Below are 24,780 nucleotides of genomic sequence, written 5' to 3'. Positions count from 1 at the left end.
CCCCCCCCCCACCCCCCTGCTGCTCTGCAGCAACTACAACCGGCTTTACCTGGAAGCTCCATGGTATTTCAGCTATCAGATCCGGTGCTTGCATATCAAACCCGATGACCCACAATTGCACAAATCTGGTCACGTTGCACAAAAGCCACGTGGCGCGTGGTGCACTCACTGTGCATAATCGGCTCATCCAGGAAAGCGGCTGCATCACTTCCTTGTTCAGAGTCATCAGCACCCGCTGATGCCATCGTGCCTTTGCATCGAGCTGGCAGGTGAGGCAGGCAGGAAAAATGTACGCAAGGCTAGCAGGACTTCTGAGAATTGTAGCACACGCCAGAGGATGCTGCCATAGGCCAAGCCAGACCTTTGGTCCATCTGCCCCAGCACTGACAGGCGGCAACACTGTAAGGGTTTGGGCAGCGGCAGCTGTGGTTCCCTGAGATCCTTCAGATGTTGTTGAACTACAGCTCCCATCACCCTGACCATACAGGCTGGGGCTGATAGGAGCTAGATTCCAGCCACAGTCAGGTTCTCCACTGCTGTTTTAACTGGCTGCATGAAATCTTAAGCTTGGGCCCTTTAGCACCACCACTGAGGTATTTTGTTCGTTTGTTCATTTGTTCATTCATTTCATTAATTCATTCATTATATTTATATTCTACCTTTTTCCTTTCAAGGAACTCAAGGTGGCTTACATGATTCTCCTCCTCTTCTCCGTTTTACCCTCATAACAGCAACCCTGTGATGTTGGCTGGGCTGAGAGTCTATGACAGGCCCCAAGTCACCCAGCTGGCTCCTCAGCTGAGCAGGGACCAGAACCCTGAGTCCCGGTCCCGGACTCTTCACCACTATACCACACTGGCTCTCAATAGTTTTAATAGTTATCTCAAAATCTGTAATTAGGCTAAACAAACCGAACTAAGAAACATAGGAACAGAGCGAGTCAGAAGAGGTCTCCTGGGCCATCTAGTCTGACCCCCAGCTCCAGCTGGCTCCGCTCACGACATGCCCACTATTTGCATGTCCGGCCTATCCTTGAACTTCTAATCTTCAGTGAACAAAGCAATGCACTTCTCCTTTAATAAGAATCCACGTTGGGTGAAAAACATTGCAAACGTGCAGAGCATTAATTCTAAGAACAGCAATAGCAACCAAGCAAAACAACCCCAACGTAATCAAATGGTTTGTTTGCAATGCAATTCCAGGGATGCCTCCTTAGAAGCAAGTGCCGTGGAGTCTTGTGGGTACTCAACTGTAGCCTTATTTTAAAGAAGAGGAATCTAAGGATCCAACCAACGTTCAATACTGCAGCCTGATACATATTCCTTAATCATTATATTATTATTAATTATTAATAATAAGGAATTATTAAGACAAATTACAAATCTTGTCCTTCTCTTTAAACCAAAACATTAGAAGTTCATTGCAAAGCATGACAGGCCCCACTTTGGTTCTCTCTGAGGAGGGAGTGAAGAGAAATTATCTAACTTTGTTTTTATTTAATATGTATCAATACCCAGCATGGGGAAAACTTCATGGTTTGTGGGAAGGGTTAGGATTGGGGTTAGGGTTAGATAAAGAAAAGGAAATAACCTTTCTTAAAATGTGTTGATTGACATGAAGAACCTGTTTTCATCCACTGGATTCCTCAAGAGTCAACTCTTTTGCAAGCCTTGATGGACTTTCAACCCGAATCAGTTGCCCAACACACCTGCCTCTCTCATTCTGATGGCAAAAGCAGTCTTGGCCAGAGGGCCAGATCAGCCCTGCGGCATTTGGATGCTCACTTGCTCATTTTGCTGCAGGGGGCCCAGGACTTGCCCCCCAAAGTCCTGCCATGGTGGCACCACTGGAGTTTGTCTTGCTTCAACACCTGCCGCATACTTGTCTTGCGGTGCCGTTTGCAAGCTGCTTGCTGGCAAAGAGCACGGCCAGCTCTTCGCCTGTGTGGCAACGTTCAGTACGTCACTTCCAGAAACTCTGTCAGCCCAGCAAGAAAAAGTTGGGAAATATGACAAAACAATTGGCCAAGTGATCCTGCCAGAAGCGACATATTTCTAAAGTCTGTGCATACATGGCTAACGTAGCAAAACCACTCCAACCAGATGGCACCCTCCTCCACCAAGGCCTCGTTGGCTGGGATATGCGACTGGAACATCCATTCACAGGCATATTCAATTCTTGGATTCCAGGTCTGACCCAGTTGCGGATCCAGTCACAAAGTGGAAATGTCCTATTTTTAGACATGGTGCATTCTTGATCCACATTCGGCACAGCACCACCCTTTCTGCCCTTCCCAGCTCACTTTTTTGTCATTTATGATGCTTTTGCAGTGAGTCATTTCCCTGCTCTTGACTCCCTATTGTCACTTCCTGAAAGTCTTTCTCTCATCTTTTCATGTTATGTTGGATCCGACATACTGTCCCGTTCAAACCTTTTGGAAATGGTACATGAATCCAGGGCTCCTCAGTGTTCTGGTGTATCTTATCAGTTCCATCAGGTTGCAATACTCCTGGCACATCATGGAAATCAGTGGATGTCTTGGAATGGATGGCGTCCATCCACTCCCAGCAGGGTGCCATATTTGCTCTCTGCTGTGTGGCAAATTCTGCAGTTCTGTGGCCTCCTGCTGCTCAGGGTGTCCTTCCTGGGTGCCTGACAAGCCGAGTGAGTCCTTGTTGCCTCCGTTAGCTCCCATTCACGCAGGGGAAATCTCTAGGGCCTGGAGCATCCCTGTGCTTTGCTATGTTTTTGCCCTTTTGCCAAAGCAAAGACTTGCAATCTCTCGAAAAACCTGCCTGGTTCTCCTGAAGCCCTCAAAACTTGCAACACATCTTGGTCCTCAGCTTGAGGAACAAATCTATTGAGTCGCGGGGAAAGGTAACCCACAGAGCTCTATTGTCTTCTGGAGGCTTTCTGTCTACCAATTATAGATGCTTACCGTGTGCCCTCTTTTCAATGCAGCGCTGCAATGATTGTGTTCCAGTTGATGGTGTTTCAGAACTGATGTGTTGATCTGTGCTTTTAGCCCAAGGCATTCTCTTCCTTCGTCTCCGTATCTGCCTGAGACCAAGCCGCATTCCTGAGAATTTGCCTTCACGCATCACCTCTCCCCTCCCCTCCCGGGATAATACAAGAGGCACAAGGCACTGCAAACTGGAACATGTGTGAGATAACTGTCGGTTATCATCCTCTTCATCACAGAACCCGCACTGCATGTGCATGGCTGGGTTTTTACTGCCAAACTGCACCACTGACAAAGCTAAGCATTGCCTTGACAAGCACATGCATAGAGGACATATACAATCATAGCATCCATTATTTTATAGGAAACATATCCATCTCTAAGTAAAGCAATCTGTGCATATGTGTGGTACTGGTGGGCATGTCAAACACTGAAGTCTGGAGTGCATTTCAGTTCCACTATTAAAATATGAAAATGGGGAAGTCTAAATTTTAAATTGTGCACCTGAAATTTAACCTGAGATGTAGGGATTCTACCAAAGGAAGGAAAAAACTTACAGAAAAAAGCAAGAAAGCACCGTATGCTGTTATGTATTAAACAGTATGAACAGGAGGAGTGGGGAATAACAGTGCTAATAACAAACGGCAAAGCTGACTTTTGGCAAGTTGAGTCTCTTCGGTGGGTAATACCTTTACACGCCTGCTAAGTCCAGTAACACACATTATTTTATCCATTCATATATTATACTTATAGCCTGCCTTTTCCAAGGTGGTGTACATAATTGTCCTCTCCATTTTATCTGCAACAACCCAGTGCGGTAGGTTAGGCTAAGAGACATTGTTATACGTATTGACTTCCTTTCTTTATAATTTGAATTCCTTTCCGTTCCTTTCCATTCCTTTCCTTTCTAAATGTGGGCAATTTTCCTGTGTTCATTAGAGTTACTTATATTTCTGAGAACCTAAGGTTTACTTCTAAACATATACATACACTAACACACATCTGTAAGATTAATTTTTGTTTTATTTCTTTATTATATTCATATGCCATCATTCTTTCTACAAGAAACCCAAGGTTGCATTCAGAAACCTCCTGTTCCTGGCCTAAGCCCCTATCAAAAAACCTATTGTAAAAGGAAGCATCGATAGCTGTCAAACCTTTCTACTCTCATGAACAGGGAGTCTCACACTTTCCGCAGACCTAAAGTCTTGGGAAAGGGTGGCAAAGATGTAAGCAAGCCAGAACAGGGAGGTCCAGCTCCAACCGACGATCTTGATCCAAAGGGGAAGAGGATCTTACTTCCTCCAAAATGGCCACTCCATCTTGCCGCATTCCATAAGCAGGTCACCACGGTTGGAAGACCCTGTCTCTGATTGCCAGCATCCAATCTCTGAAGGTCATGTCATGAGAGCTGACTCACTCAAAAAGTCAGTCATGCTGGGAGTGATCAGCGGAAAAAGAAGCCCCCCCCCCCGCACCTGTTGGCTGGACACCGTAAAGAAAGACACTGAGATGGACATGGCGGCCTTGAAGGAAGCTGTGCGAGACAGGGAGCCACGGAGAGCAGTGAGCCATAGAGGGGCCAAGGGTCAGGCACAACTGAATGGGTTGACAACGATGATGAATCTCTGAAGGTTGGACCTCCCAGGTTGGACCTCCCCTTGGCTTTCCATGAAACTTGCGAACATATTTGGCATTCTTCTGCTGTATAATTGACTTTTGCTGCAATGTTGCCATTTGAGAGGGTTCTTGCCCGGGGGTTCTTGGCTTGATGTTCTTGGCTCAATGTTGCCCGTGGGTTCTTGGCTTGACTCCATGTGTTCCTTGGCCCCGTTTCAAAACCCTTCTTCAACCAGGCCTCTGGCAAGAATGTTTTGCCTGTCTTTATGGCTGCCTTCTGGGCAGGGAAAAAAAAGAAAGAGGAAGAGATGTGGGTGACAGAGAGAGCGAGAGCCCCCCTCCCCCTGAGGTTCTCCTGTGAGAGAAGGCATCCGGACTCTGAGCGATTACCTCTCGGTCTGAGTGAACAAGGCCTTCAACAGAAAAAAGAACGGGAAAATGCTTCCGCATACCTGTGCTTGGGAAATGATGTTACAGGTGCCTCAGCAAGTGCATCTGCCCACCTGAAACCAGATTTAACAGGAGGACGTGAATGTGGGGTGCGGAGGCCCTTGCTCAAGAGACCTGCTCGACCTCCTGCGTCCACCACTCCTCCTGTAGACATGCCTTCTTGCAAGGTCTCTCCCCAGCCGAAAAACGCACAGTGCTTCTGGATGATGAGCCCTGAGGGCTTTGAACATAACAGGGAAGGGCTGACAATGGGGATGAGGAACTGGCAGGCAGCGGACAGGGCCAGCTTCCCCAGAAACCCCGTGGACGTCCTTGCCGCAAAGGAGAGGCAGTCTTGGGAAACGGGTGTTTCCTTCAAAATGTGCCATTCATCCTGTTACTCAGCCTTCAGATTTAGCAAACGTCCCTCAAACTCTGACATAGAATGTGACCTCATAAAGGATGAGTTGCGTGTTGGGTCTTCCACCTGATATTTCCGTGTTTGCAAAAGTGGAGTACGGAAGAGGTGTCCAGAATAAAATACACTCAAAAATGTATTGGCTGTTCTGAGGAAGATTTCAAAAGCTGGTTATCTTTTGCTACTGAATTTGCTACTGAATTTGTCCCCTTCGTGGATCACTGCCTTGTCGTGGCGAGGGGGCTTGCGTAGCTCAATGAAGCTATGAGCTATGCTGTTCAGGGCCACCCAAGATGGACAGGTCATAGCAGAGAGCTCTGACAAAACGGGATCCACTGGAGAAGGAAATGGATTGAACAAAGTTTCATGATGCAAAGAATGAATTCGGTTTCTTCTCCCATGCAACACAGAACTAGCAGCATTTTCAGCCTGCTGTGCATGGCTGGTCCTCCTTCACTAGGGTGGCCACCTATCCCCTTTTACTAAAGATCATCCTCTGTTCAGGAACACCTAAATCCCATCTGAAGTTTTAAAAAGTGAGGAGGAGGCCTTAACTCTGCCCATCAACAGTGAGTGTCTGGACAAGAGGCTGAGCAAGTGCATGAGTCGCTTGGCCATTACTTTCCTCATTAGGGCGAGATATACGGAATTTCTATTTAGGATTGGGATGAATTGGAATTGGTCCCTCCAGAATCCATGGACTTCCTTTCATGCTTGACCCGTCCTGCAAAAATGAGTTGAACCAAGAGGAAGACCGGGAATGTTCCCAGACACCAGTCCATGCAACTGGCAACCTTCCCCAGCCATCATTTCCAGCAACTAACCTTCTTCCCAGGCCACGACTGGTGGCAGTGGTGTGCGTGGAAAGGGGGCGTAGTGAGCAGGTCCGCAGGCTGCCATTCCTGGCAGCCAACCTTCTTCTCCACTCGCTGCCAGCAGTGGCGCCAGCGCATACGGAAGGGGGTTCAGGCAGGGGGTTGTCGGCCACCACGTCCAGCGGCCAAGCTTCTTTCCCACCCTCTGCTGCCAGCAGAAGTGGCAGCAGAAAGAACAGCTCTGCTTGCTCAGTGGGTGGGTTAAGTGCCGGCAAACCCCAGGCACGCTCGCCAGAAACTCAGCCTCTGCGCTGCTGCAAATCCATTGGGAATCCAATGGAAATTCTGCACAAAACGGACTATTCATTTATTCTATCTGGACCTCATCTTTCTCCTGTTGTGGAATGCAAGGTGGCTCCATGGGGTTCCCTGGTAGCCTCCCCTCCAAGTACAGGCCAGCGCTGGACCTGCTTAGCTTCAACACGGTGGATGTTTACATGCCGTCAGACCATACTTTGGATTCCACACACATCCCTATTTCTATTTAAAATATATTATTTCTAAATTGGTAGCTACACACATTCATTCATTCATTCATTCATTCATTCAAAGTTTTTATATGCTGTCCAATACTAAATCCTCCGGACAGCTTACCAAAAGAAAACCCCCCCAAAAAACAAAGCAACCATATACAACAAACAACACACACCCGATAAATAATGAGAAAATCAAAGATAAAACCATTTTTTATTCTTGTTTTTATTGCCTTTGTTTGTAAGCCGTCCAGAGACGCAGAGTGATCGGATGGGTTAGGAACATCCCGAATAAATAAATAAATTTGTTAAAATATTAGGAAAATAAATCAGCGCATCCATGTTTCGTACAGATCTGTGTTCTTTCCAAAGACGCGCGCTCTCTTTCTTGGTAATGCATAAGCGGGCAACCCTCTGCCCCGGGTGGCTTACCTAGGCCAGGGGTCCTCAACCTTTTCCAGCAGGCGGCCAGTTGAGAGGTCCCGCTGGTGGGCATGGGCCGGCAAGGCGGTGCCAGCGGGGGGGGGGGGGCGGACATGCGCGCGGCGAGCGGAGGCGAGGCGGGGGCACGTGGCGAGGAGGCCGCGGCTTGCTGTTCGGAGGGCGCTTCTCCGAGCAAGTCCGAAACGGGCTCCGCGCGAGCAAGCGCACAGCGAGGGCGGCGGGCGCACGCGGGGCGAGGCGGGCAGCGCTGGGCAAGTCCGAAAGCTCCGAGGCGGGCCGGATAAATGGGCATTGCGGGCTGGACATGGCCGGCGGGCTGTAGTTTGAGGACTCACGACGTAGGCCATGGCGCGGAATCGCTCCGTGTTCTCCAGGGGGCACCAGGATACTTCAGATTCTCTGATTGCGCAGCGCTCCAGCTTCAGAGCGGGGGATCCACGCTCTTCTGCTTGTTTCTCTGAGATAGAGAAAGGAAAGGGCGTTCTGGGAGGCAGGGAGGAGACTAGGATCCCCCGGACGTGATGTCCCCTGCCTGCTCTCCAGCCTCCCTGAGGGATCCTAACTAGAGGGCCAAAACGGGCCGTGCAGCTGAACTGCAGAGTGGGTGGTGAAGCCCCCTCTGTGCTGCTCCCACCCCACATAGGAATCCTGTGGTCCCGTGAGCTTGGCAGCTTGTAGGCACCCCCTTGGATTGTGCCTTGGATTCATTATTCAAAGCCAACTGAGTTACAATAACAATAAAAGCAATTTAAAAACAATAAAATGGAGCCCTAGCACCACTGATTATGATAAATTATGTGTCTTTTCCTTGTTTCTGCTTTATTTTTATTTTTTTCTGGTTCATTTTCCAGCCTTTGCAGTGATTACAGTTTCTAACTGTTGTAGCTCATCCTGGATGGGTTGCTTTTGCAAACAGGCTAGGAATAAGCCACAGCTCTGCATTCAGACATTAGAGCAAGCTATACTTTAAACAGTTTGTTTAACTGCTCCCCCCCCCCCCCCGCCGCCCCCAATAAGCCATGACTCTGGTTTGTGGCTTAGAACTGATTAAGGAATCATACATTGCTTGTTGGAAAGGGTTCAGGCACCAGCCAGAATTCAACAAACTACGCCAGGGCTCAACAAAATGTGAAAATCAGGTCATTTCCACGTATCTCATACATGCTGCATTTGAATCCATTATTATTTGGCATCTCATGTTTTGTGAATTTTGTATTGATTTTGTGCGTGTGCGTGTATGGGTGCCTGTGCCTGTGCGTGATTCTTTTATACGGTGTTTAAGCTAGATAGCTTTAAATCATATCACAGAGAGAGAGAAATGTAAGGAAACAAGCAGAATCCCTGCTGTGACCTTTAAAAGCTTTCTGAGATCACAGCATGGACTCCATCTTTGAAGGGGGACTCCTGTCCTCACAGCCAGTCTAGTTCTTTTCATTTTCTTACCTACTTCTTTTCAAGATAGGCTGGACATGCACATGGTGGGCATGTCGTGAGCGGAGCCGGCTGGTGCTGGAGGTCAGACTAGATGGCCCAGGAGACCCCTTCTGACTCTCTCTGTTTCTATGTTTCTATGTCCCTGAAGGCAAGCACTAAAGGGGAGAGAAAAAGCAGGGCACTGCTATTGTCCACCAAATCCAGCTGCTGCCTCAGCCTTTCCTTCTTTTGATGGGAGGTAAAGTGTTCGGACAGCCAAAATTGGGCATCTTCATGTTTTTGAGGACAAGTGGAGTGAAGAGACCACCTGCGTTCCATTGGATGCTCATACAATTCCAGGTTTGTGGGGTTATGGACATCCCCACTGGATTGTACCCTAATTAAATCCTAAGATAGTGGGGTATATATGATAGCCCAGTTCTGTGAAGGAAGCCACATCTTGGAGCTTACAACAGCCGAGCAGGGCTGTGAAAGACAGGCCATCCTGGGGGGCTTTCTCTCATAGGGCGAGCACAAGTTGGAGATGACCTGCTGGAATGTAACAACCTGTACAGAATGTTGTACATGTTGGCGTCAATGAATGTATGTATGGAAATAGGTAAGAAATGTTCAGTCCCAAAACATTGGATGGAGCAATTTTCAGGCTTTTCTAACTGTCTGTCATGATTCTAACTGGTATTTGACTGCTATAGTAAAGCTAATAGGCAATATGTTAATTTAACAGTTTTAATGGTTTATGCATTCATGTTTTAAATATTTTGAAACCTGTCCTTTCTTTAATCTAATCTCAGTCTATTCTAATTGACAAGCAAAAATCAGTGTTGCAAGACAGGTGCTTCAGAGCAAGTTAAGTAATAGCATCTGACACTTCCTTTCCAGTGATTTGTGGACAGACTGGCTTTGACTATCTTGACAAGGAATCAGTCTTTCCCACTTCCTGCCAGTCTTTTAATAAGCCCATATGAAAGGCTTATATTGAATGTCTCAATTCCAGAAAAGCAACCGAGCAGAAGATGAGATCTTTCTGGCCTCCCTGTGAAGCATTTCACCCATGGCTCTGGGCATTGTTTACCCCTGAATGCTAAAAAAGTATTTTTAGATGCTAGAGAACTACTCAATCACTGTGTTGTGCCATGCACCTTGGTTGCATTAGGACACCATGTGCAACTCTGCTTCGAGTGACCTGTCCCAGCTAGGTAGGACATGTGGGCACTGCCTTAGGAGAGGTTGGCCACTGACACGGCCTCAGTTGAGAAAGCCGGGTTTCCCCAGCCCTGAGTCCCTGAGTCAGCCCCATTCTGGCTATAAAATAAGGCTTTGCACTTGCACCCTTACATTGACCATCAGACCATGAAGCGGTTCTGTAAGTAGCTCATTATTTTTCTCACTGAAACAGGCTTCTCCTTGACATTTCAGGAGACTTGTGTCCTTTGGGACATCGGTTTATGTCTGTGAACTTCGTAAGTGTGTTTGTTCTAATCTTAATAGTGTGTATCACTTTTGTTGGTGGTAGGTGTAGTAGCAGTGGAAGAAGTTGTTTTGTTAAATTAGTCGTGATGGGGTGAGCAGGCTGGGAACATGATCAGATACCATTTTATGGAAGTTCTACCAAAACAGAAACCAAACCCCAACACCTGGTGAAACCTGCGTTGGGGATACTTGATATCCATTCTGAAGTGAAGGGATTGGATGGATCTGTTGTATCTTCCTTGCTCCTATATTAATTAATTCATTAATCTTATACATTTATCAGTGACCTTTCAGCCTGAAGAGTGCCCCCTGAAGTGGCTTATAATTAACCATGTGATGTGATTTTTTTTCCTGGGTCCACCTTCGTTACATCCTTCTAAATGCCGATATTACATGCTTGCTCTTGAGGCCATGAGTTTTCTTTCTGATCAGGACCTGCCAGGGGCAGAGGGGGTCAACAATCCATTCCATAGCACAACAATGACCCTGATATGGTCTACTCCAGTGGATGAATGGGAGCTTTTATTCCTAAGCATATAGCAAGCATCTCCCCCTGATTGGAGGGACTGGACCTACTTCTCCCACAATGCAGATTTCCAAGGTGGATGCCTTAGACTCTTTATCTAAAGTGGAAGAAGAGGCAGGGTTGGACTTCTTAGCTAAAAGCAAGCCTTAAAGTAATCGAAGTGGCTGGTAAGGGAGACACTGTGGAAGGGGCAGGGCCAGATGAGAGAGATGTCACTTAATAACTCCTGCTGTTCAATGACATGTCAAGAGATCTAACCAGTTAGATAATGGGAACCTCCCTGAGGATGGAGCTAACTGTGTTGGGGAGCAAGGGAAGAGGGGGATTCACATTGGAATCAACTCTTTATCTTGAGCCGTCCACTTTCTCTAATTAGCTGGCACATTAATGTCTTTTGCTGATGACTTCCACATCACTCTCTTTGTATCACAAAGCCAGGCCTGCCTGGCCCTCTTTAACTGAATAAGAAGCTGTAGTTAGAAGGCAGTTAATAGGAGAGAGGTTGGCAAAGAGAGACTGGCTCACAACACTGACCAGGATTAGGGCCACTGCCGGGTCCCTCTGCCCCTCGTCCCAGGAGGCCAGGCTAGCGGTGGGGAGGGCACAATGCCCATTTGGGAAAGGAAAATCTTACCCTCAAACGCCTTCACTTCATCGTTTTCTTGCTTTGCCTCCATTTTGAATTGCCTTCATCTTGTTCTTCTTGAAGAGGGATGCTCTCCAACACTGGAGGCTCATCAGCCAAAGTTTCTTGCATTTTGAATTGTATATAATAATGGTATATTATATTGGCTGTAATGATTTTTCTATACCATCCTATGGTTTGACAGTGAAAGGCAGCTTAGAGATTTTCTAAATAAATAAAATGGATGTGCTAAGGACATTAACTACTGGGCTGTTGACACAGAGTAAATGTTAAGGAAAGCAGCCACAGCAGTGATACGTTTCTGTCATGCTCTGCTCCGCTTACTAGATATGCTGGTCAGGTATGGCAAGACACACAGTTGAAACATTTGCTTGAATCAAGGTTTAGCTCTAATGCTTTTGCAGCTTCAGAGTCCCCTCTGCTATTGGACAGATTGATTGAAGCTGAGCAGGTACATTGACCAGCAATCCAGGTTTCTAAATGGTGACCCACAAGGCCTTCAGCATGAATGGAAAAGCAATCTGGGTTGTCGTGCCTTGCCCAGTCAACCGATTGCTGTGTTGTTATCTATTTCAGAGGGTTAATGGATTTTAGCTTATGGCTCCTTCAGCAGGAACTTCTGTATCTTTTTAAATAAGGGTTTGTCCAGACTGGGAGAACATTGGAAGGCTGAATGGCCACCTTTGAGAATACAGTGGGTTCCATTTTTGAACAGGTGGTCTTTTAGAGTAACCTACAAATGGATGAATATAGAAAAATTGTGGAAGTTTCTAAATTCACTCGGTTTTGGAGTCTCATTTCTATACCACCCAATAGCTGAAGCTCTCTGGGCAGTTCACAACAGCTTTGCATAACTGCATGTAAGAACAGTAGTGTATCTTGTTCTGAATTGAATATATAGGGGCACACATTAAAGATGTATTTTCTGTAATGGACATATTAAAATTTTATGTAACAAAACTGTAATACATATTTCATTTTATTTGTATAGGTTTTTGTTTGTTTTTTGCTCTGATTTATCAAAATTCACAACAAAAATAATGAAACAGTAGTCACAGCAGTTAAGGGAAGAAGATAAATTGATTTAAAGGGATAGACTAATTCTTCAGCCAGTTTGTCACCAGTTCTTCAAATTAGCTGGACAGAAAAATTGCAAATCTCCATCCACTTAGGGGTCAGCCAAACATTAAGTGGCTAGTTCTTAATCGAGCTAAAAGATTTCTAGAAAATCCAAATAGCTTCAAAATCAAAGGTGAAAACAAACAAACAAACAAAAAAACCAGCCATTGCTTTCACTCTTCACTTGCTTTATCTTTTGATCGCCACCCTCCTTATTAAATAGCCACTTTTCTTCCTTCTAGCGAGTTTTCTGTTCTTCCTGCTTGCGGCATCCTTGGCCTACACACAGAATGCTGCCCAAAAGCAGGACTGGATGAAGTGTTTCGATGACCCGGACTATGAGGATCTGTTAAATATTGCCAGAAATGGACTGGAAAAGTCTTCGACGCCAAAGACGGTGGTGATAGTTGGGGCAGGAATAAGTGGACTCACAGCTGCCAAGCTGCTGAAAGATGCAGGACACCAGGTAGCTGCACTTACTGACGCACTGGAGGGATTTGCACAACATGCCGGGAATTGGGGGTCTTGCTCGCTGTGGAGCCCCTGTTGACTGAGCCCGGCCCGAAGGCAGGGGCATGGGTTGGCCAAAATGGGAAAAGAGGCCCTGGGGTTCTTGGATGAGTGACTCGAAGGCCATCGGGCAGGGACCCAAATCAATTTAATCATCCGAACATAAAGTCTGGAACAAATCTTTCCTGTCTGAAGCAGGAATATTAGGTGATGCAATGATTTCATGTTTTACCTGGAGCTGCCCTTAGGCTGAGATGAAACCTCATATCTCCTTATAACCTCAGCTAGTAAAGCCTATTTTCTGTGTCTGCAAACCCACACATGCCTTAAAACTCTTCCGCCAGTGCCTATAATGGGAGACCATCGCTCTGCTGCAGGGATGGGGAGAATTTGGTGCGGTTGAATTTTGCACCTCTGAACCATTGCATGTACTGACATTTAGCCAACCTTTGAAGTTTGGACTTCTTCAAATCTTGCAATGGAGTTCTCCAATACAGAAATTCACATATTAAGAAGTGCATGGAAATGTGTGTGTGTGTGTGTGTGTTTGCACATGTGAAAACAATGTTCAGAAATGCTTTATATTAGGAAAATCACTTGGGAAAAAAAACTTGGCAAATGCATTTGTATTTGCATTAGGTGAAGTATACACGTATACAATGCACCTATAAAAATTCACATGCATTTTTATGGGAACTTTAAAAGAATCTGTAACTTTGGAAAGAGTCCCTTTCCCATTGTGCATTGACCTTAGGAACAGAGAGGAAGCTGGCATGTATCAGTCCTGCTATTTGTCTGTCTAGCCCTGTAGCCCTATATTACCATTCTGACAACAGAGGCAGTGGTTTTAAAAGGCTGGAGCCACAGCAGGTCTTCCAAGTTGCCCGCTGTTTAACCCCTTTAATGGGAGATGCTGGAGACTGGACCAGAGATGCCCTCTTGTCATGGAGTTATGACCCCTTTCTTGGTGCTGTATAGTAATGCACTGTGCCATTGTATCATGAATGGTTATGTTTGTTTGTGTACAATTCCTTCCAGCAGTCTGGAAGGAAGTATGGCAGAACAATGCAAAAACAGGTCCTTTTCTTTTCTTTTCTTTTCTTTTCTTTTCTTTTCTTTTCTTTTCTTTTGCACCCTAGGTACACGTTTTGGAAGCCAGTGACCGTGTAGGGGGGAGGATTAAGACGTATCGTGAGAAGGACTGGTACATTGATTTGGGGCCTATGCGTCTGCCCAAGACACACAGGTAAGGAAAAAGGCATTGCACCAGTTATGCAGAGAAACGATCAATTTCATGGAGAGGGAAGGTGGGTACCCTGAGCTTTACAGGGCCTCAGCCAGGGTGCACAATCTCCGATCTTAGGGTGCAGCCATGTTCCCCAGAAGGCCATAGACCCTTCCCTTGAAGTGCCCCTTTCCTCTGACAACCCATCATTTGATGGCTTCCTAGCTTTGGTGCAGTTTTTTCACTGTCCCAAAAGGCTGAAATATTTCTCCTACATCTTAGCTACTAGAGTAAGAAATTTAAGCGGCCATCTGCTCGTGCTTTTGGCACCTTGACCTGCCCCCTTTGCCTCTGGCCCTGCCCACTGCTTGTACGAGGCCAAAGAGTTTCTCCAAATGGAGTTCAGGCTTGTGTTTTGCACGGTTGTCTCTCTCACCTGTTGCGATTCTCCCTCTCCCACAGAATCATTCGTGAATACCTTAAGAAGTTCAACCTCACATTAAACCCATTTGTCCAGACGGATAAGAATGCCTGGTATTTAATCAAAAATAGAAGGGAAAAGGTAGGAACTGTGAATGCAAATGCCAACCTGTTTGGATATCAAGTGAATCCAGAGGAAAGGGGAAAGTCTGCTGATCAACTCTACGCGGGAACACTGGATAAGGTATGTGCCTTTTAAAGATTTTACAGCTAAGTAGTCATGTAACACTTGTCCTCCACTTCATACATTAAAGCAAACCCATCATTCTCTGCATGGAGATTGTTTCCTTATTGGCAACACAACATACACAAAGTGGCCTTAGATGCCGCAATTGTTTACCCTGTTGCCGCCGGTTCTCATCATTTTCAAAAAGTCAGCAATGATGGATGCAGGGCACCGTTTATGAAAACACAAGCCCAAAATGCCTCCGGGCCGCAGAAACAGTTTCACCGTTCTTTGACTCTGGACTGTCACGGTTTGCATAATGCAGGGTGAGGAACAAGTAACCCTCATGCAGCAGCCCTTGGCCTTGTTTCACATGGCCCTGGGTCTGATTTCAAACGCCCTTACGGGCGTGTGTTCGGGGTACAAGGCCAGCGTTGCAGCTGCGTTCATGGAACCTTCACTGAGATGCCATCTCTGACCCGTGTTTGAACGCCGAATAGTCATTTAATGGAGGTCTGCATTTCTGTTGGCTTGAAAGAAGCACCTTTCTTTATGATTCCTGTGCAGGTCACAAAGAACTGCACGATTCTGAAGGAGAAATATGACTCGTATTCTACCAAGGTAAGAAAAGTGGGCACTTGCTTGCTCTTAAAAAGCAAAGCCCCCCCAGTCCCCCGCACATTCCCCTCCACCGGTGTGTGGGACCCCTTTGCAGGCAAGCGTCGACCCACAGCGTTCTCTCCTCAGCTGGTGTGACCCTGCTGGGGATTGGCACAAGGCAAGTTTAGATGCAGCACCTGCTTGCTTTGGGTGAAGCAGAAAGGAGCTGAGGATAAATTGATTCAAAATGACCAAGTATGGATTTGTATTCCCATTTAAAACTTTTCCTACCCGTTTCCCCCAAACAGGAATACTTAATTAAAGAAGGAAATCTGAGCAGAGGGGCAGTGGACATGATTGGTGACCTCTTGAATGAAGATGCGGGATTCCATATTTCCTTCCTTAACTCTGCCTTGGAATATGTGACGTTCTTTGACGATGGCAGGTGAGATGGGGAGGATTTGGGATTCTCTGGAGTGGAATGGAGAGGAAAATGGCCCTGGGTTAGGACAGAGGAGGTCCTTCCAGGCTCCCCCAGGCTGACCAGCCCTAGCCTAAAATGGCAACAGCCCTGCCATAGGTTAGCCAAGACAGTCAGAGAGAAATGCATTTTCTCTGAAAGAACAACAGTTGATCTTCTTTTCAGCTTTTATTAACTCAGTGCTTGATGACTTGAAAACTGATTACAATGAAAAGCTTTGTTTTGAGGTGGTGCGACTTGATGATGATGATGGCTCAATCCACACCTGCACATTTATAGTGCAGACATCAAGTGGTGAACATGCATGTGTGAATCAGGCCCTGTCTGGGTCTTTTAGGGATTATATACAGGGAAGGGGCCAGAAGATGGGAGTCCATCATTCGTGAAAGGTCAGGCATGAGTTACGTGTGTTGTAAAGCTTCTGGGATGATATTTCCTCGTGTTGCTCAGCATAGCTAATTTGAAAAACACCCTCACTTCCACGTGCATTTCTGGTTTTTCCCTAATCTGCTAGTGAGATGCCCAGCCACTTAGTGGAGCTTTGAAGTTCTGCCATTGATCCTTCTTTCACACACCCATTCTAGTCATCGCAGGCGTCTGAGAGTAGAGACACGATCCTGAGCAAGTTTAGACAGGGAAAAGGCCTACAACTCCCAGCATGCTTGAAGAGCTGAAGTTGGTAGAATTGGAGAAGCAAGGGCTGTAGAGTATTGTCAGGAGGTAAAGGCAGAAAGATAAGGTGGAGCAAACCTAGCAAAATTTAGAGAATGGGAGAAGCCAGTGTAGAGATCAGAAGCATAGCTTTCTACTGAGGTAAAAGTACACTAATGAAGTACTTTAAAAGCCTGGTAGTCAAACACATAAATATGAGTACCACAATACTGAGGGGCAAAACTGACATGGAATATGACAAGCATGCTGTTTTGAATGTATCCTAACATAGTTTGATAACCAGAATTACTGAAATTATCTTGTTTTTAAAGCAAGACATGAAATACAGCAGTTGCAGCAACGCTTTTGTGCTTTGAATAGTCACGTGTCTTGTGCCATGAGATAACCCTTCCACTCCTTTTCTCTTCCTTTTCCTCCACCCGCCTTGACCTTTTCAGTTTTGAGGAAATCACGGGTGGCTTTGACCAGCTCCCACTGGGCTTCCTGCAGGCGATGCCCAGGACAGTCCACTTTGATAGCAGAGTTGAGAAGATTGCTCACTTCGGCAAGAAAGTGCAGGTGTCTTTCCGCAAGCCGGGCAAAGGTGCCTTGTCAAGTCTGGTGGCCGACTATGTCCTCGTCACAGCGACTGCAAAAGCCACGCGACTCATCAAATTCCAGCCCCCTCTGTCCCATTCAAAGGCCCACGCCCTGCGCTCTTTTCACTACGCAAGCTCTACCAAGATAGCCTTGGTTTGCACAGAGAGGTTCTGGGAGAAGGATGGGATCCGAGGTGGGAGGTCAATTACGGACCACCCATCCCGAATTATCTACTACCCAAACCACAACTTCCCCAGCGGGCTGGGGGTGCTCCTGGTTTCTTACACCTGGAATGATGATGCCGACTTTTTTGTGCCTTTGAGTGACGAAAAGTGCATTGATGTGGTGATGGATGACCTGGCAGAAATCCACCAAGTGAGCAAAAATTACCTCAGATCTGTTTGCACCAGGCACGTGATACAGAAATGGGCCCTGGACAAGTTTTCAATGGGGGCCTTTGCTTCCCCCACCCCTTACCAGTTCAGTCATTTTTTCAAGACTTTGTTTCAGAATGAAGGAAGGGTGTATTTTGCCGGGGAACATACTGCCCACCCTCATGCCTGGATTGACACGGCCATGAAATCTGCTATCAGGGCAGCGAGTAGTATTAACCTTCGAGCCAGCAAACCCACCCTGTAGGAGCTGCAGAAACAGGCTTGGGTGTTGTCGATTGTTCCTGGAATAGGCGCATCAGCTCCTCTGTGGACCCTGCTTTGAACCTGCTGTAAGTCTGTGACACTGATTCATTGCATCCATTTCTTTCAATCTGCTTATAAAGCGAATGGGAGAAGGGAAACCAAGCATGCTTCCTTGCCATTGCGCGTCCCCGGGCTGAACGTCTGTGGCATCTGGCCAAGCTCCTTTTTGGTTTTTAAAGTGCGTAAACATAAAGTGGGTACTTTTTACCATATGTGGTGGACCTGTGACAATGTGAAAAAGTATTGGATTGAAATACATAAACAGCTTGAGGAAATGCTACAAAAACCCTTAGCTTTTAAACCTGAAGTTTTCTTGTTAGGCATTATACCGGAAGATATTAGCAAACAAGAAATGTATTTGATGTTACATGTAATCACAGCGGCGAGGATTGCATTTGCTCAACACTGGAAAAGGGAGGAATTACCCACCAATGAACTGATTCTAAAAAAGATGCTGGACTGTGCAGAAATGGATAGATTGACTTTATCACTGAAGGAGAAAGAAGATACTGACTTCTGCCAAACTTGGGACTTTTTTTATGATTGGCTGGAGAAACGGGACTTGGCTTAGATTTAAAGATGTTTTTAAGTTATTATAAATCGATTTGAATATGACTATAGAATGTTAAAAGATATGTAGTAGGGGGCTGACCCAGTACTTGATGTATTTGATGATTAATGTTTTTAGTATTAGTTTAAAATCTTAATAAAATCTTTTAAAAAAAAGTGCATAGTTTGGGCTGAAGCGATAGTGCAGTGGGTGCGCTCACAAGAGGTTTCCTGGCAGCGAAGGACAATGCTATTCGTTTTGTTAAAATAAACAAAGAAATAATATGTTTGCATGTTCCTTTCCGATGACACAATTGCACTGATGCTTTGTTACCAGTACATCGATGTAAATAAATATCATTCAGAAACCATTTCTGTCCTGGTGGCTTGATGCAGTAGGAAGAGAGGCTGGTGGGAGCGTGGGAAGCTCAGCTTAAATGCACCCTTTACTTTATTTATTTATTACATTTTTTTATACTGCCCCCATAACCTGCAGAGCTCTCTGGGCAGTTTACAAGCAAAACATATAAAAACAATAAAATAGGCCATTACAAAACACTAAAAGTCAACCAAAATACACAAAACTTGTCAACTCATGGTGACTGAATGATGTTAACACATGGTTAATACATAGCAGTTCAGATAAAAACAATATTAAAACCGACCCATCCTTCAAAACGTCTGATCAATCAAAAGGTTTTCACCTGGTGCTGAAAAGAAAACAACGATGGTGCCAGGTGTAGCTCTTTGGGGAGCGTGTTCCAGAGGCAGGGGGCAACCACGGAGAAGGCCCTCCCTCTCACTGTCACCCCCCTTCTTCCTTGGGGGCTCCTGGGGAAGGACCTTTGTGGAAGATCTTGGAGGCCAGGTAGAAACATAGAGAGAAATGCATTCCTTCAAATAGGGATGGGGATAATCCTCACTAATTTTGCAGAATGGAGTGGTCCTGGGGAGACACGAGTTCCCCAGCCCCCGTTTTGCGTGCCCCCACAGTGGCATGTTGGAGGGGCTGTCCCTGGCTGTCAATCTTTGCTCGTAACGACCAGGGTATAAAAGGGCAACGGGGATGATGCTCTGGTGCATGACAAGGGCTCTCTATTCCAGCAGGAGAGAGGAGGCAGGTTGCTCCTGCTGCGAAGTCCCTTGGGGTCCCTTCTGGAGAGCCAAGGATTAAGAGGGGGGAGGAACAACCCACCATGCGCTCGATCATCTGTTCGGGCAACAACCAACCCATCGTGGCTTGCAGGATGAAGCCACCCGCTGCATGAAGAAGTTCCATATTTTGTGAGGACGACTCTTTGCTCCTTTTGTTTAGGTCTGGTTGAGGATGTCAAGGCAAAATCCTTCTCTTCTTTCAGTGATAGCCAAAAATTATTCCAGTTATCCATGCCCCTATAGCTATTTGAACGGCCATCTGAGAGATGGTTTAACTGGGGGTTCTGCACTGAGAAGGAGGTTGGACCCGATGGCCCTCTGGTCCCTTCCAACTCTATATTACTCTGTTTTGTTACTTACGCATTCCCCTAAATTGAAAACAACATTATATGCCAGGAGTGACCAGACTTGCTCAATAGAAAAACCACATACAGTAAATGTCAGATGTTTGAGAGTCACAAGACTTGAACAAATATTTATTTACTATGACCAAAAAAACATTGTTACAAGTGATGTATTGCAGATAAGACACAAAAGTTTACTTGCTGCAAAGATATTATCCACAACAAGCCCTTCCTCAAGTCAAGGGAAGAGGCTCTTTACCAATTGCAGGTTACAGTTGTGTTGTTCTTCTTTTTTTTTTAAGTAGCTTAGCACATGACCAGTGAACTGCAAATGTAGCTTCACAACAACCCTCTGCTGAAGCCAAAGGACAGCATCCAAACCACCGCTGTGGCCACCTAAGACGCAGACCCTTGCCGTTCCAATAGGCTCCGCCAGTTCCACCACAGTCTACCCTGATCTGCACTATTTCTATCATGGCCTCTGCAAAGGTGAAACTGATCAAAGGAACTGCCACGGTAGCAGCACACAAGACACACAATTTTGTCCTTCCAGCATGGGCACCTTGCTTCCATTGGCCCAAGCTGGTGCCCCGATTGGCCAATCACAAGCACCCCCATGACTGGTTAAAATTTGGCTTTGCTGGAAGGTGCTTCTGTTTGCTCTTCTTTCACTGGTCCCACGCAGAATTGTGTATTGACACATTTCAGCCGCTCTGCATGTGCGAAATAAACTCAGAGCCACATTTGACTTGTGAGCCTCGGTTTGCCCGCTTCTGTTATACACCAAACAAATATCACTTAACCTTAAAATTAAACATTTTTTAAAATCCCAAACAGGCTGTCTTGAAATGGCTTCTCCTTCCCACAGCCTAAATACAACAGTCTTTATCCTTAAAGACCAATGTTATACTTAAAGAAGCCATGCTGAAACACAGATACATCAAACTGATCACACAAGGAGCCGCAATAAAAATCAAAAATGCCTCTCACCTCCAGTGTAAAACATGTGGATTCTGGCCTCTGTGAAGAATGCATGGACCTGCTCAACAGAAAAACCAAAACAAAACCTCTCTAACATGGAGTATTTTAGCAAGGAGTATATAAACTCCTTCACGAGGAGTACATGTGCACAGAGAATTGAAGCCCATTGTGATCAGAAATGAACCTTCCTCTAACAAGTAAAAATGCCACAACTTTAATAAAGTGATTCATGTCTTGAATATAGGAGGGGCTCCATTTTACAAAAGCTTGGAAACAGTAGCTCCTTATGGGCTTGATGGCAAATGTGATTGCTCTCTGTTTTTGTAAGAAATAGCCATTTCCAATTGCACACAGTTGTTTGGCCTTACATTGATCTTTCAAGAAGAGGTGACTGCAGCAGTGATAAATAAACTTAGCTTGGAGCAGAAAGCCAATGAAACCTATTCATCATGAGTCTTGTTGACTTGTGCAGTATTCTTGGAGAGCTGGGCTGTACTTTTCTAAGCAGAAAGTGTTCAGCTGCACCTTAAGTGTTCAGGGTAGTCTCCACCTGAAGTGGATTTGAGCCAAGTCTTTTGATGAAGCGCACAAGAAGTGCTATACAGATTGTTGGTCCATCTAGGCCAGTAATGTATAAATCAGGATTGTGAAACATGTGGTCTTTCAGATGTTGTTGAACTACAACTCCCATAAGCCCTATCCAGCAGAGCCAATGATAAGGAATGATTGGAGTTGTCCAAAACATCTGGAGGACACCAGGTTGCAGACCTCTGATCTACACCTCCTAGAAGTGGAGTTCTGGGGTTTCAGGCAGTAGTTTCTTCCAGCCACATCAGACAAGCCTAAAGATGGAAACTGGGACCTTCTGCACATGAAACATTTGTTCTACCACTGACGTTCAGCCTTTCCCAAGGAAAGAAGGCCTCAAATCTTGATCCTGGGGACAATGGGAAGGAGCCCTTGCCCACTGAGCCACTTGGCCATTGCTACAAAATGGTGGAGCTCCACTTGGGAGAAAGGAACATTCACTGCAAAGGAAATAGACTTGTTTTCTCTGTAGCGAGATGCCAAGTGACAATCTTCTTTGAACTTGCTTGTGTTCTTATATGTTTAAAGTAAACCCAGTTGGGCCTTAGTTTAATTAGTCTCAGTTTTAAGGTGGCCACTTATAAGAGGACATGCAACACCCAAAAGCAGGACAAAAGAGGACTCCATTTGCGTAACATTTGCGTATGCAGGCTTAAATGCATGGGTGCAAATTACAACTATTACTTATTCTTTAAACAGAAATAAGGAGTGAGCACAGCTAGGTAGGTGGTCCACGTGCCTGGGCAGTCACTCTCAGGTGCTAATGGCTGATGGACAACTTCACGGCCCCTCTGCTCTCCCTTCCTGTGCTTCTTGGGCTTTGAATCAAACATGGGCTGGACACCTTTTCAGGCAGAGGCCTTCTTCCTGTGGAGGACTGCCATTTGCTAGCTTTCCAAAACAGAGAAATATTTGCGGCAAAGTAAAGAATACAAGATCTAGCCATCCTGCTCAGTATTACTGCGATTTCTGCAAAGAGAAGTAGGAAAAAGCTGCTTCCCACAGGCTGCTTGAAAGTGAATTTTCCCACAGAGAAATCACATTTTGGTTAAAAATAAAAAGAATGCCTTAGAGGCAGTGCTTTTTTTGTAAGAAAAATGGCGCCGGAACTCATGAAATTATTTACCTTTCGCACGTAGTCAATCACTGTACACACGCACACACATCAGTTGTGTAATGAAACGTAACAGTCGTCGCCCACACTAAACACTCAGCGCAAGACCACACAACTAATCACAAGCCGAGCAGCGCCATCACAACCAGCGCGGACAAAGCACGCATGCATCGGACTCGACACACAAGCAGCCCACATGCAGCGCTTGAATGATTTTGCCGCCGACCTGCTACGCTCAACAGGGTGATTCAAATCCATGTGGACCAAATATCAAATTTTCAAAAGTTACTTTTAAAACTTGGAAAATCTGTCGAAAAAAGGTGCCGGAACTCGGTTCCGGTGCGTTCTATGACAAAAAAAGCACTGCTTAGAAGTATTGCATATCCTTAAAGCAGACCTTTATAGAATGGACCAGATTGTCTTTTCCACCACCTTGCAAGCATAACTGTGTTTGCATTTGTAGGCACAGTATTAACATGCTCATCAAATGACATCGTCTGAAGACGTGGCATGGTACTGAACTGAAGAATATGTGCAACCCACACAGTTATTGTATTAATCACAGTTTCCTCTCCTGGGATAATTGCCCAATGTTGGCCAATGGAAATTTTTCAGGTGTCAAAACCAGTTTTCTGAGATGCTGCTTTCCCTCTCAGCAACAGCACAGCATTTGGTCTCTTTCAGCAGGAGAGTTCATTCACTGCCTGCAACTGCTCTTTGACGGATGGACTGGCTCCGTGAGTATTTGCTTTTCTTCTGAGATGTAATGATGAACTTAAAATAGTTTGTTTAGTGACATGGTGCAGGTAGAAAGCTGAATGTTTAATCCCAAGGCTTGCGGAGAGCCCAGCTGGGCAAGACATCAGCTTGAGATGCTCTGTGGTCAGAACAGATGAGACAGACCAAAGGTGTGACTTGGAATAAATGAATGAGCAAGGCTTTCCTCGGGGCTGTAAATGCAACATAGGCTTTGAGGAAATGCTTGCTTCTTCCAGGGACCATAGGATTCTTCAGAATCCCCCTCCTATGCTGTAGGCGTTGCTATGACCTTGTGGCGGGGGGGGGGGGGAATCAGTGTTCCAATTCATCATCATCATCTGCCACCCCCATAGAACATGCTCTGTTCTCCATTTCCCATGGTCTCAGTGGCACTCCTTCAGATATTTGGGCCTGAACTGTGGATGACTTTACAGGTAAGCACTACAACCTCCATGGGGGCCTGGTCGTGAAGAAGCTGGCACAGCTTCTCCTTATCGGATGACAAAGGGAAATAAGGCGCAAAGATGACACCCAGCCCAAATCCCCAGAGGATTTCTTGGCAGCTTCATCTATATTCCGCCTTCCCTGCTAGAAAACCATCAAGGTGATGGCTTTCACGAGCATGGCAAGTGGATAAGAGAAAACCTTGTGGGGCACCAAGTTTAAACCATTTGGAAAATAGAGAAGGTTTGGTTTGGTTTTATGGTTTTGAATGTTATTATTTGAGTGCTTCCACATTGTTCCTCTATTTTTAATTCCATGCTCACGGAAATGTGGTGAAAATGGTTGCCAGTCAAGGCATTCTCAACAGGCTTGGGGTAATCCTAAAGTTTGCAAATAACTCTGAAACCTCTATTATAAAAAGCCGAAGGGGAAATCCACTCCCTGAGCAGCCCCATAAAGGCCTGGAATGCTGACCGGCTGAATGAGTGAAGAAGTGGAGAAACCAGTGGATCAAAGTGGCTACAAAGCATTGAGAGGAAGAGAGAGAGACATAGATGTAAAAGGGGTAGAAGGCACCTGCTCGTTCTTTGGATTGGACATTTACTGGTCCACACTTAGAAGCTCTTTTAAAATGTCCCCAGCATGTAAGCAAGAGTTGCCCATAGGCATCAGTGAAGAAATCCAAGATTCTAAATATAAGACAGAATGGGTGCAACCCCAAACCATAACCCTCTTCCATCCACCCCAATTCCAGTCAATGGGGTTTGAGCTGCTGTGGGGTAGGGGCAGAAAACCAGCTGGGGAGAGGACGGCATGGAGGGGCTGCAACTCTGAGGAGAAACAACGCACAGCATGTGGGGGCTGCTGTTGCAGGCTGCTTCCTCTCCATCACCCTTTATCTACATGCAGACACCCCCAAATGCCGTTACAGGACGTGCAGAAGGGATATTGGGGTGGCAGAATAATAATGGAGCTGGCAGGAAATATCACAGGGCTGGTGAAATCCTGTAATCCCAATT

At 45.8% G+C, this 24,780-nt stretch overlaps 1 protein-coding gene across 1 annotated transcript; it reads left to right on the top strand.

Annotated features, from left to right (window-relative positions):
* Positions 1-11,970: 11,970 nt before the first annotated feature.
* Positions 11,971-17,830, top strand: LOC123034411 (L-amino-acid oxidase-like). Its single transcript, XM_044451735.1, has 7 exons — positions 11,971-11,991; positions 12,706-12,882; positions 14,066-14,172; positions 14,614-14,815; positions 15,365-15,418; positions 15,706-15,842; positions 16,988-17,830. Exons 1-7 carry the CDS (start codon positions 11,971-11,973, stop codon positions 17,766-17,768), a joined length of 1,479 nt encoding a protein of 492 aa, XP_044307670.1. The 3' UTR covers positions 17,769-17,830.
* Positions 17,831-24,780: the final 6,950 nt, after the last annotated feature.

This window comes from Varanus komodoensis, unplaced genomic scaffold (genome assembly GCF_004798865.1).
Source record: "Varanus komodoensis strain SLA01 unplaced genomic scaffold, ASM479886v1 scaffold6_4, whole genome shotgun sequence".
Taxonomy (NCBI): domain Eukaryota; kingdom Metazoa; phylum Chordata; class Lepidosauria; order Squamata; family Varanidae; genus Varanus; species Varanus komodoensis.
The sequence above is the reverse complement of the archived record's forward strand: the minus strand, read 5'-3'. Positions and strand labels throughout refer to the sequence as shown.

Excerpts from the sequence above, each read along its gene's own strand:
- LOC123034411 (XM_044451735.1), top strand. The coding sequence starts at position 11,971 with ATGGCCACCTTTGAGAATACA. Across the intron at positions 11,992-12,705 it reads TGGCCACCTTTGAGAATACA|AATGCTGCCCAAAAGCAGGA; the intron begins GTGGGTTCCATT and ends GCCTACACACAG. Across the intron at positions 14,816-15,364 it reads ACGCGGGAACACTGGATAAG|GTCACAAAGAACTGCACGAT; the intron begins GTATGTGCCTTT and ends ATTCCTGTGCAG.